Raw genomic sequence first — 13520 nt, 5'->3', positions numbered from 1 at the left:
TACTTGTGGAAGACTACATCCAGAAAATCTCCTATTTTTCAAACTAAATGAGAACCTCTGCCTGGTGAGAATCTGAGATTCAAGCTTGTTATTTCAGAAAATAATTTCAAGATGTACTGGGTTCAAGCTTAACTCTCCAAATTCAAAAAAGCAACAGGCTTCTGATGTAATTACTGGGGATTTGGCAAGCGTGGGCCCCTGGGCCTTGACCTTCAACTCCAGAAAGAAAACTGGGTTGTGTCAAAGACAAAATCAACTCTCCCTCTCCTGGCTCCTATGTACTACAAGCAAGTTGCCTAGGAGCTGCAGAGCAAAGTGCTTAAACATGCCCACTCTAATTTGTGATAGCTCGGTAAACAGCAGCAGCTTAAAGGCACTGCTCCTCCAATTTGGAAGTAGATGGGGGATACTCTCGTTCATATCTCAGCAATTCTGGCCCACAGTCTTATATTTGGGAGTAAAGCTATTTCCACTGGCAGCATAAGCTGGCAAACTAAGCTGGAGATAAGGCTCTGCTGTGGGGGAGCAGCATGCATGAGCACAGCAGCAGGATATTCAGAAGCAGCAGCTTAAATCACTCTATCAAAATTCACTGGAACTCATCTGTCACTGTCTTCACTCTCCAGTAGTGAAACAACCTATTCAAGCCTATGACTTATTTTCACTTCTTTTCCCTAGCTGCTCTTCTTAAAATGTTACTAATGCAGCTTGTCAGATTTTCTCCAGCTTTATAAGCAGGAACTAAAAGCATTGTAGTGAGAAATAAGAGAGAGGAAGAGGAAATACTCTTTAGTATAAGGCATAAATGGCACTGTAAAGGTATTTTTATTTTATTTTATCATTTTTTATCTTTTTGCTGATAGTGACTGTTTTCCTTAAGGTGGCTAAGGAACAAAATAAGATTTGTAGAAATGTAGCATGGTAGAAGGCATAACATTCTGCAAATAAAACCTAAGTGAACATAAAAATGTTTAAGAAATAAACACTGAGGCATGGTATCTTGTTAGCATTCAAATCAAGCAGCAAGACCGCTTTTGGGATGAACTTGGCTTTCCCTAATGCACTCACCAATGCAGTACAATGTCTGTGATGTACTTCCCTAACCCATGACGTCCTATGAAAAGTATAAACTGAGTGATGTGCCTGTCAACACACAGATTTAATGCTTGTTCTTTGTAAGTCTATGTGCATCATTCCAGGCAGGAAGCACACTCATCCAGGATTTCAATACTGCAGCTTCGTGCAGTAGAAAACATCAATATTTTCTCTTAGTCACTCACCCATAACGTGTATGACCCCCTGCGACTCCCAGGAAAGGTCAGCATGCTCTGATCCGAAACAGCAACGGATGCCAGACCACTGCTCCTGGATGGCGGCCATTCAAAGTCAGCCTCAGCCTGCTCAGTTTTGCCTTTCTGCTTCTTTATAATCTGTAAGGTTGGGGGAGTGGGGTGGGAGGGCAGGATATGGAAGGAGGGGGCAAAAAAAGACAGATTAACTGTCTAGAAAGAATAGTTTCTCTTTGCTTTATTTTCCCAGCTCATGCAAGGATGATTGTGACAAGCTGCACACACACTTCTCATCCAAAGTCACACTGCATGCAAGCACACAAGCTTTGGTACAACAAATCATAATCAATGCCTAGAGTATCATCAGAAGTGAATTAAATAAATGTGGAAATCTGTTCCTACCCGAACACTTTAAGCATCAGTAGCATCTAATGTCAGGTATTTTCTCAAATAGGAACATATGCAAAGACAAATAAAGTAGTAGACATGAGGGGAATTTCAAAGGCTCCTCTGACATCTAGGAACATTTCTACTTAAAGAAGTTTTAGGTGTCTAGACACTATTTTGTTCTTGCAAATCTTGACTGTCTTGAGAGAGAAGATCAGATAAACTACCTTTCCTCTACACTGACAGATTATTTCCTGCTGTGCTTCATTTCCATGCATTTCCCAACTCCAGTTTAAAATATCTACAGAATATTATCCTACCAAAGATCTTGCTAGGCAGCTTTTGACAAAAGTGGTAGCAATTCAAGTTTAACTAATATGGACTATCAAAGGAGACTTGATCTTCTAAGATCCCTATTAAAAAATAAGGAAGACTATTTTCCTTTGAGCTGCTGCTCTTCTAGCTTTTCTTGACAGCCCTGTAAACATGTGTACCTGTTCTAGTCATTCATATACTGCTGCATCCCACATACATATGTGGTAATGAGGTTAGCACTCATGGAGGTAGACTGACCCTCCATTGTGGCTAATTCTTTAATCGCTAAAGCTCACAATCAGTTTGTTCATGTTTGTCTTGCCTTGCTCCAGACTGTCCAGGCAATCTCAAGGGGTATTTGTTCCAAACTAGCCCTCATCTTGGTGCTGCATTAGTGTCACCTGCTGCTTTGCAGGTAAAAGACAAAACTTCCCAGAAAAAAAGCCAAACAAATCAGACAACAAGTTCTGTGATTTTTTGTGTCTCTCTGATATAACTGTTAATATTAATATTCGTCTTGTAACGATTCTGTTTCATAGATGCAGAGTTCAGTACAGTTGAAATAGTCAAGTGCCCGTTCCTTTAAAGGGGAAAATTTTGTGCCTTTTGGAAAATACAGATTTTAAGTTTGAGCAAATAGGGTTCTCCTCTTCCCTGTTATTACCTCACAGACCAAAGGGATTCTGCCTCTCAGCTCTGAGTGTGTAGGCCATCAGTGTAGGCACTAAATACATCTTATTTGTACATTAATGTCTTTGTCAGATATAGTTGGTTAAGCCTTCACTGTGATAGTTGAGGTTGCAACGTGTCATTTATTGTGTACTTCCTACATTGATGTCAGCCTCTTTTCTGCTAGAGCCCAAGCTCACAAGATTAAAGTATCACGTTTTGGCTATTAAATAAGCAAGGGTAAAAAATGCTTGCCATACCTTCTGCACAATGGTTGTGGCCAGCTCTTCTATGAGATCGTCCTTGTGTTCTTGCAAGTAACAAGCCTCGTTCTGCTTGTCCTGCATGAAAACAGATATCTGTAGTTGCCAGTAAATACCTGTAGACTTCCCACATAAATTTTACAAATAAGAAAATGGGCAGTATGTCCTTTTAGCACTGTGGGAAGAGACTGCAGGTACTTATATCACACGTCACCTTCTGAAACGCAACATACATCTTGAATACAAGTTCATAAAACTCAATGCTGTTATACATGAGTCACTGCTCTTTTTTCATGGTTTCTTTTATATCTACTTCTTTTAGTAGCACTATCCAAATTAAAAGAATATAATTGTTCTGTTCAAATTAACAAGCTGTATTAGAAGATGTTACCAGGCTGTCACTGTAGGTCTCTGCTTTAGAAATAGCTTCTTCCACTGCTTCCTCAGCAACACGTAAGGCCACAGCAAGGGTATCCATCATGCTGTGTCCTAGGTGAAGAATAAATCAAAATCTTCATGTTTGTTATTTATGTTTTGCATGACAGAATGCAAAATTTAGACCCATGTTCCAGACATATCTTCAAGTCCTATTTTGTTCATGACTAAATTTATTTCCTCAACTCATAAACTGTGCATAGCAAAATAAACACCTTAAGAGAGAGAGAGGGCAATTTTTTTTTTTTATATCAACTTCAACGTAACTTCTTAAATTCAAATATTAAATACCATAAAACATGGTGTTTCTATGCTGCTTATCTTAGAACCCAGTAACTAAGGATGAAATCATAGGGGGAAAATCCGTAAGCTTCCTATAAGCACTAAGAGGATATAAGAAAAAAAAATGAAAAAAAACATGAACATAGGAAAAGAAGTAGGAGAGAAGCAGCAAATACTGAGCATTAAGAAAATCATGCCAGAATAAGTATGTAATATCTTGAATACTGAAGCATGAAATCTCAGCATGGCACATATGAACACAAAGGATTTTTAGTGTATTTCTAAATGGTCTAGCTCAAAGATGGCTGGATCTGTGAACAGGTCTTCTCAGCCCTCTCTGCAGTTTGTCCAGTAATTCAAAGTGTAAGGACTGTGTTTTAATCAAACGAGTCTTTAGCAGTGTACCTTCTGTCTGCCTGTAGAATGTAGAATCACTGCCACAAATGCTTCCATCATTTTCAAAGCTTCCTTCAAAACAACCTCCTTCTGCTCAGAAAAGACAGCACCACACGTTAGTATAAGAAATACCCATCCACAGCAGAGGCAGTGTTCGAGTAGGATATTCCCTTGAGGTACAGTGGCACCACATAAAGAGGGATAACTGGAAAATTCCTCTTACCTTTTTATATAAAATATGATTGCAGCATTTTTTGCACAAAATATGACTCCTTTTTTTGAAATGAAAATCCTCAAAAATTATTTGTACAGCAAAAGAGAGAGAGGAAGAAGCTACTAGAATATAAAACTTACATGGCGAAAGTTAAGCACTCGGAATTTGCTTTTAATATGACATGGGATTGAAATAGATTCTACTTTAAAGGACAATGCTGTATAAATAAGACAAAACCTTGATATCTGTGCTAGTATTTATCTTCGAGTGGAACAAAAGGTTTATCTAACAATCACATGGAGGAAAGTTAGCCATGACATTTAGACTCAAAGACCTTCCTCAGGAAAGACTCATAGGTAGAGCACATGGCACTCCATCTTGTCACTGAACTTTTCACTGTACCACTCAGGGACAAATTCAATGTGGCCTAAGAAAAGAGAGTATATCACAGGAAAGGATCCCTCCCCTCAGTTTTAAGCCCCACTTCCATCCTGACTGATGTATTCTTGCCTTTACAGGTATTTGCTCTCAGCTGTTACAGGATCTTCTCTACAAAGATAAATTGATGCTGGTACAGCACAAAAGGCCAATAAATCAGAAATTAATGCATCGGTCACTGCTTCCTAAATATTTTACAGCAACATTCACAAGAAACAACTGGAATTTTCACTTGGGACTGGAGAGGTCATTTGCCATCCCATATAATATCAGAAAAAGTTGAAGACCTTGTGTACAAATTAAGCTTTGGTCAACTTAGACATACAGAATGTACCCCATGCTAACCAAATGTTGCTTCAAATGCCATAGAAATGTTCTCAGGCCAAATGCTGAATGCAGATTTTTCCTCTCACTCATTGGTTACTCAGAACTGCGATAAAAGTTGGGATATAAACTCGAATGCAAACTGCAATTTACTTCACAGACTGAAGATCACAATCCTGTTTGAAGCAGAAGTATCATAATTAAGACAAGTAGTGGCATAACTATGATTAATCATTCTTTAAATGATTAGGATGGCTCTCCATGCACTTTGCCTCTTTGTTCTCTCTAATATGGTATTTCTGAAAAGATACAACATTACAAAATCTTTTAGGAAAAAGATTCTCAGAATTTTCATTCTTTCAGTTCTTGTGTTGAAGCAGGAAAGGTAATAACAAAGGAAAGCTGCTCTTACCTATTACATCGGGACAAACTCCACTCTCCAGTCTATGCTTCTTGTACAAATTCTTCAGGACTTTGGCACTTCCAAAACACTTGAAGCGGCTCTTCACATTATTGTAGTACCAATCCAGAGACTGGGTCCTTAAGAGCCTAAAACAAAAAGTAAACAACATATTTGGAATCGTTCTATAACAAACAAAACCAGACAGTTTACTATTTCCTTACATAAAAAGGGATCTTTTCGATGTCAGAGAGTAAAGATACTAATTTCTTAATACTACTTCACAGCTTGTACCCTGCATTTATCTATTATACCAAGGCAAAAAGTGAATGGCAACTACTGAGCAAATACCTGCTCATCGTTTACTCAAGTTTTGGTTTTGGTTTTGCTGCTGTTTATAACAGTTGTTCTTCCCCATTACATTATAATTCCAACACTACAGTCTTCTGCAAGTTATAAACAAGCCTTGGAACAGTACAGGAAGGTTTTAAAAACAGCCTTTATTTCCCAAGAGTTACAGATAATACAAGAAGATTAGTCCAGTTGCACACCACAAATTTTTTCCAAAAACTGAATCACTGCTCCTATTTGGAGCTGGCAAAATGTACTCCACTTAGAGAACCTCAAAGCAGAACTAATAATGAGCATTATGCAGGCAACCTTTCTTGGCTATGTACTTACAAGTGCACTTCAGTGTTACTTCCAACAATAACCATCACCAACATCAATAATCCATCCCACTGGATTTGTCCCCAAAACTCACAAACTTTTAGAAAGCTACAAGAAAGGGTCTGTATCTTTTTCTACTGGGCAGAGGGTTCTCAGTTCACCTCCATTCCTTCACTTGTTGGTGATGGAGCACCCATGCCGCATTCCCATGCAACACTACCACAGATTTCTATGGCAAAACTACAGCAGACCCATACATTTCCTATAGGAGGAGGGATGCATCCTAAGGTCCCCCTATAAAATAAAGCTGACTTATGTAAAGGCATGCAGGAAGGAGAAATAAGTTTGAGCCAGTGAACATGAACTTACACTGCATGTTCTCTTCCATGTTTGAGTCCATTTGTTCCTTTGCATCTTGCCACAGCAGTTCATTTTTAGTAACCGGACTCTTAACAACGCTCTGCTAAATCATGTCCCTGAGCACCTATGTGAACCCATCCCCAAATGATGCTACCAGCAGTGCTGAACTCTCACTACTTCCAGACTTGAAGAAATTCATATGGTTTAATTTCAGTTATTTAATCTGGGGCACTAGGTGAAAACCAAACCAAAACACAACCTCACTATAACGATTAACCTTTCCCTTCAGAGACTCTGGACTTTTGTTTATAAAGTGAGAACCACATGGGAATCCAACAAGTGCCATTTCACAAGGAAATACACTCTCACCCTTAGCCACACTAACTGACCCGTGACAGATACTCAGTAGTGACCCAAGGGGCTTCAGCTAAGTGCTTCCAGTCAGCCTCTGATTTTTTGAGTGTCAGTACACTTAAAAAGGAATACCCAATTCATAATGATGTAGTCTACTCCTCTCTTGCCACTGGAAAGTGTCTAATAGCCAATGCCATCAGGGGGAAATTAAAAATGATGAAGCATGTGTGCCCTGGTGGCGCAGTGGTTAAAGACACCGCCTTGCAACACTGGGGCCCGGAGTTCGAATCCCCCCTGTGGCGCAAGTGGTAGAAGTGCCGCTCTGCTACACAGAGGCTCGAATCCCGGGGGCTGGACTCGATGATCTCTAAGGTCCCTTCCAACCCGCACGAAACTATGAAACTATGAAACTATGCTGCATTCAAGCTGTGAAGTCTCAAAGTTGCATTACTTGTTCAAATGATGGTAACAACTGAGAAAATGCACAAATGGAACAGAAGCATGTTTCTTCTGTATGCAATTAGGTGTAGGAAAGACGTTTACAGATAACATAAAAACAGCAGACCTTTACTATCTATTAGCACAGTAATATCCCAAGGGGATAAATTAGCTCTACCAGACACAGTTCTACTAATACCACTTGTGTTTGACAAGGAGTAAACTCAATCTTGATTCTGAAAGACATCCTTACAAACTGAGCAATGTCAACCTAAAGATCTGATGAAGCATGAATGGCTGTTGGCTGAGCAGGAGAAGTGGGTTTGCCTGTGACACAGAGGATTTCTGAACTCCTGCAACAGTGCCACCAAGGAATCAGTGATTGACCTCAAACAATGAAAGAAGAGGTGCTGCTCTCTTTACACCATCTAATCTGCAGGAAACACAAGGGTTGGGATTTTTTTGTTTACGCTTTCCATTTCTGCAGGATTAACACTTCGTGAGTAATCTAATAATCTCATCCTTCTCTCAGATGTGCTGAAAAGCTACCAACAACTCCAAATCTATGCTTCAATCCTGCATATATTTTATAGGGGATTACAATGAGACTTGTAAAGCTTTTCAGCCTCCTAACTTTCAAATAAGTCCCAATGTGCCTGCTGATTCGTCCTGGGGAGAAAGGATTTGGAGGAGAGAGCAATTCTCCTTATAGATACTAAAATAAAGGGCCCATTCAAAGGATAAACAGCATTTTCTCCTTACTGCAAAATTCTTTAACGCTGACCTATATTTTAAATCTGGCAGTTCCATGAAGCCAGAATAATGAAAGACTATGCAACTGCTAGCATTATATTGTAAAACTGAAAATGCTTCTCTTATTATCTCTAATAAAATGTGCACAAGTTCTCTCCATAAAATGACAGTTCACACTCATAGGATGCTGGTTGTATCCTATTTACCTTATTTACCTTACGATATTTTATTTATCTTTATTTCTGTGCCATAAAGACTTTTCTGTCTGACTGCTACGTCTATTTCTAAGTAGCCAGCCCTAAACATTAAGGAAATCATTTATATTATATAATACTGCCATGATACTGAGTTATATTTTGACATGCTTTTGACACAGGGAAATACTGTAATATTAAAATTCTGCCTTACTAGAAAGCGTGAAGCTAAGAAGACACATGTGCTTTAATAACAGAAAAACCCGAGTATTATAATCCCCAGACCTTTTCTTTTTAGTGGAACTCATGCAAAATCTTTACAAGCGGGAATATTCCATGCTGCTTCTCACTTCCATCATCCAACCACTCAAATTTAGGCTTCTCGTGAGGAAAAGTGGAACACCAGCTGTGCTGGGGGGTGGGGACATGAACCATCTCTCTCACTATTAGTGATGATCACAGGAAAATTATGTGAAAGACTGCACTCATGATGCATGTATTCACTGCTCAACACAGAGGAGGTTGTTTGGTAACGGATTTACTCCTTCACTTTTAGAAGAAAAAAAATCAAATGCACTTCTAGGTTAAAGAATACAACTCCATGTTCTTTCCCTTTTGGATAGACCATTATTGTAACACAAACACTGTACAGTGAATATCCTTCCAATGCTCAGTTCCCTGGCTTAAAATAAGAAATTGAAAATGCTCAGCCTCCTAAATCTCCAAACATTAACTTCTAAACATCAAACTTTGGCCAAGCTCATATGACTCCAAATATGGGATTTATATTTGTGCACATTCACTGGATGTGAAAGGCAGCTTGTTCACACCTCAAGAACAACACCTACTAAACACTAGGCCACAAATCCTGCTCTTAAGTCACTTCTTTGCCAAGCTTTAAGTTGAAATCTCATATGGAAAATGGCCTTTACTTCATTCAAACAACAGCAGAGGAGAGACGATCTGAAATCAAAGCACCTGTCCAAGAATGAAAACTGCTCAACACAGGGAGAATAGCGCAATCGTCTCTGTTCTGGGCCAACAGCACTGAATTCAGGACACTGAATGTGATCTTATTGCAGTCCACAGAACATTAATTCAGCGAGCTCAGCCTACACTATTGTCCCATGTGAAGCATTTCCTAAAAGCATGTGTTCTTCCTCTCTACTCATTGAAAAGTTCACTGCCTCAACTTTGGCTTTTAAATTCCCACTTGGTATTGGTGCAACACGTAAGCAATAATAGTTTATGTACAGAGGAAATAAAGGACTTTTTATTATTCCAAGATATAGCTGCACGTACATCCCTCAAATTTGTTCAGTGTCTCCTTTACCTTTGAAATCAGCATTCAAGGAGTTATAAGTAGGATGAAGACAGAGTAGGTTTTATACAGAAAACCAAGATATACTTTCTGAAAAGAATAAGAACCAAATCTTGTAACAAGTTCAACTAACCCCGATTGTTAATAGCTCAGGTGACTTGTCAGGGGGAAACACTAAGACCTGCTCATATCTGTATGTGTTTTGTGATGACTGAGTCCACAGCTACATGCCTTCCTTCAATTCAGTTTCACTGGATGCCCCCTATATGTACTGGCATAGGATGCTGCCATAAAGTAACATTTCTCAGAGATGACATCTAGACTCCAGATAGATATCTGGATGCATCTGTTAACATTCATTACCTGGATTGGTTTAAACATCAGCCACATGCAGTGGCAATAACTTTGTTAGTATGGAAGAGTTTGCTCAGTGGCATACTTTGACCTCCCAGAGCTCCTGAGTTCAGCTGAAGCCAAGTCCTCGGGAACTAAGGAGGCTGGATGTAAGCAGAGCACACCTGTGACCTTGGCTGTGCACCTCTGGTGGTTCCTGTGACCTAGTCAGAACACTTATATTTCTACATTTTCCTGAGAAATGCCGGACCTGACACACTACCTTTGCTTCAGATTGATACCCTTTCACCATTTACACCTCCCATGCTGCTATCTCCCAAGATCTAACCTCACCCAAGACTAAATACATATTCCTCCATCACCACATCCTCTTCTCTTTTTGGCAGCCAATTGCATACTTTGAAGACCATTTTCAGGTCTATTCTCCACAGGCAGTCTTTTGAAGCAGGTGAGGCAATGCTGGATATAACCGGAGTTAGGGTTCCATCCTCCAGTAGGAAAACACACCTAAGAGATTAGAACATGCTAGCCTTGAACTGGGATATATGTTGCCCTGAAAGGCTGTATGTCAGGAACACCTGATTCACAAATGAACATGTTTGGTATATTAGCACAACCTGCTGCCCTGATGCAGCACATCATTGTTTTAGGGTAACAGAAGTAAAAAATCTACAGCTGTTACAAACATCTAATTTTAAGAAGAGAATTCTCAAACCCAGTGCTCCACTGTGATTCTGCTGGCTGTGAACATGGAGTTGATATCATGACTGTGGAGAGTCAATGGCAGTTAAAACACTGACCTATATAGGGTCAGGACCTCTCTTCAGGCATCTGCCAGCAGTGAAAGATATAAGAGGCCAAGTCCAATATAGCTCCTGAAAGCATCTCAACACAAGCTAATAAGCCTTTGCCATAGCAGCGTGTCTATGAGGATGTTTGCCATGTCTAACAGCCATTAGCGAATATTCTTTGCCCACTTTTGCTTTGTAAAGGGAGCATTGGTGACTGACACTTACTTATTCAGAGCTGACCTCTGCACCAACAAGTTCAGAAGGCTGCATTGCAGGAGACTGCACACTGTTTGTAGTACCAGCTACGGTTGTTTTAAGCCATGAAATAAATGGGATAACATAGCTCTTTCTCTTACCCCCCTGAAATGATGATGTTTACCAGAAGATACACAGCTGAACTGTTCTTAATGACTCCCCATCCCTATACTGGTGTTCTTCTACCCTAATGTTGAAAGATTTTCCAAACATTTAAGCCACATCCTCCCTGTTTCTATTTAACCAAGATAGCCTATGATGCTTGTTCTTCTCATTTATTAAGGCTAAAGAATCCTGTTTCCCCATAGGTCCTGTTCTATAGACATCTGATTGCTCCTTTTTTGTTGGTTTTTAGTTTTCCAGAGATCCTCCAGCTCCAAGTGGCTTTTATTTATGTTTAAACACAAATCAAGGAACTGGTCATTTGAGGCCTTAGCTGTACTTCCTCTTTTAAGAAAGCCCCATCTAAGCGTCGGAATACAACTTGCCACAGTGCAGACCCTACAGATGAGATGAAATGGCAACCAACAGATACGCCTTGGTGATACTGAATCTGGGCAGTGTGACGCTGTGAACTATTCATCTATCGAAGTCTCGCCAAGACTTTCAAGTTTGAAACAGCTATCTTTTCAGAAACCAAGATCCTTCCAGGTGTTTCCTTCAATGTCTGAAAACCATCCCACCTACCACACTGCCAAATGATTTCCTTTTAAGCTTTTCATTAGAAGGTTTATCTTTACACAGAGAAATAATGAAAATCAAATAAGTGGCCACTGGATATCTGAAAATAAATTGAAACAAATCCAAATCCAAATGCTTGTGTGAAGCTGGAAAGCTCTGATATTTTGGTTTCAAAATGAGTTTATGCTTTTATATTTATCTATAATCTAAAGGATTTATTTTCATATATAATAATAAAAGTACAAATAAAAACATCATAAGACAAAACTTTCCCTCTTAAGCAAAAGAAAAGATGTCTCTTCATCTGAATCCATTTTCCTCTTAGCGATTTCATTTTGTGTGAAATACTGTATGTTTTCTCCTATCTTAATTTGCAGCAAAATACACTTCAGTATCTCAATACATTCCAAAGGGAAGAAATTTCATATCCTGATCATCTTGTATTGGATATTTTTTAAAGTAAATGATAGGTATTAATCAATACCGCAGCATTAGCAAATCCATGGCACTTACAGGCACACAACATGGTAAACCAAAATTCAAGCAAACTTGAAACAAAGCAAGTTGTTACTGCTGCACTGAACACTCATTTGCTGTCTTTTCCCATCACACTTGCTTCTTCTTGCTACAATACATCAATGTAATTTTTACTTTGAATTTCTAAGATAAGAGAGGCAAAAAGAACAAAAATACACACTGACAGTGCCTCGAAATAATACACCCCGCTGTTCTTAAGAAACAACAAGAGCTACAGATGTTCATAAATTCTCAATTGGACAAGCACCCTTTTCCTACTCTGCTGCTACTGTAAACATTATGAATTTATCCTTTGTACTTATCCACTGAAGTGAAGGAAAATTCAAACAAAAAACTCATATACATATATTTCAGAATGCAGAGATGCATCAAAACGCTCTCAGAAAAAAAAAAATCTGGTCATTGAACTGTGCATTTATGTTAATGAAATGAAAGCACTTTCAGTCAAAACATAACTGAACGCTAATGGCTATGAACAAACGCAGCATTCACTGACATGAGAAATGTTTTCCATTGCCACAGCAGATACCAAAGGAAACAACAGAACATAAAGCAAGTTTAGTTAGTTATTCAAATTACCTAAGTGAAGGATTGTCTTTCTGCAAACTTCATCTTTAGTCCACAGGTTCTTAAAAAGCAGCGGAACAACAACAACGACAAACAAAGCGAGGTCGATGCAGCGTAAATATTTTCACAAAAGAGATACAAATTCCACTCCATCAGAAAAAAATACCAGAGGATAAACCATGCAAATTAATTCTGTAATCCTGATTAGAAAAATACGCAGGGCTTTTAATATAGAGCTCAAGATCGCCAAAAAGACAACAATCCTCTGCGTTAAGGTTTGTTTCTGTTCTCGTGTCAGGAGAAAGCTGTGAAGAAGCTGCTGTGAAACGCCGCCAGAGATGAGAAGAATCATTGCCAGGTAAAATCAAAGAGGAAGGTGGACTCATTTCAAGATTATTTTAAAAAAAGAAATTAAAAATAACAGAAAAAAAAAACACAACAAGAATTAAAACAAGCTCAAAATAGGTGAAAGTTTAGTGGGGAGCAAAGAGGTGCGATTTCAGGTCCCATCTTTTGCAGTGCTTATCTCACCCACAAGCCCAAGTTGTGCTAAGCTGGGCTGTACCGTCATCTTCTGGGAATTAAGTGCAGCGACTCTACCACCCCCTTCCTGAGATTACATGTATTTGTAGCTTTTCAACTCCACAAGCCACAGCACGGCTTAAGAAACATGCTGTTTAGCTGAATGCACTGCTTCATTACAGATACAGCAGTACGTGTAACTTATTATGTACTCAACAGGAGCGTAACATCTCCAGACCCTGATCTCTCTACATCCTGAGATGAAAGATGTGAGGGAAGCGTTTCCCTGCCACCCACTTGGCCATGGCAATG

General features: G+C 39.2%; 1 protein-coding gene across 13 annotated transcripts in view; it reads right to left on the bottom strand.

Moving 5' to 3' along the window:
• MYRIP (myosin VIIA and Rab interacting protein) overlaps window positions 1-13520 on the bottom strand; it is a 185182-nt gene that overhangs the window by 35312 nt on the left and 136350 nt on the right. For 10 of the 13 annotated variants that reach the window (XM_032442401.2, XM_085540493.1, XM_085540489.1 and 7 more), the window contains 5 exons: window positions 5425-5561; window positions 4046-4126; window positions 3315-3412; window positions 2921-3001; window positions 1281-1430 (listed from right to left, as the gene is read on the bottom strand). In XM_032442401.2, the coding sequence (XP_032298292.2) occupies window positions 1281-1430; window positions 2921-3001; window positions 3315-3412; window positions 4046-4126; window positions 5425-5561 (547 nt within the window). Of the gene's footprint in view, window positions 1-1280; window positions 1431-2920; window positions 3002-3314; window positions 3413-4045; window positions 4127-5424; window positions 5562-12698; window positions 13263-13520 lie in introns of those variants that run through there. The other 3 variants (XM_085540495.1, XM_085540497.1, XM_085540498.1) reach the window with 1 other exon arrangement.

Source organism: Coturnix japonica, chromosome 2 (assembly GCF_054131305.1).
Source record: "Coturnix japonica strain WE chromosome 2, WE-NBRP24, whole genome shotgun sequence".
Classification (NCBI taxonomy): domain Eukaryota; kingdom Metazoa; phylum Chordata; class Aves; order Galliformes; family Phasianidae; genus Coturnix; species Coturnix japonica.
This window is presented reverse-complemented; position numbering and strand designations above follow the sequence as displayed.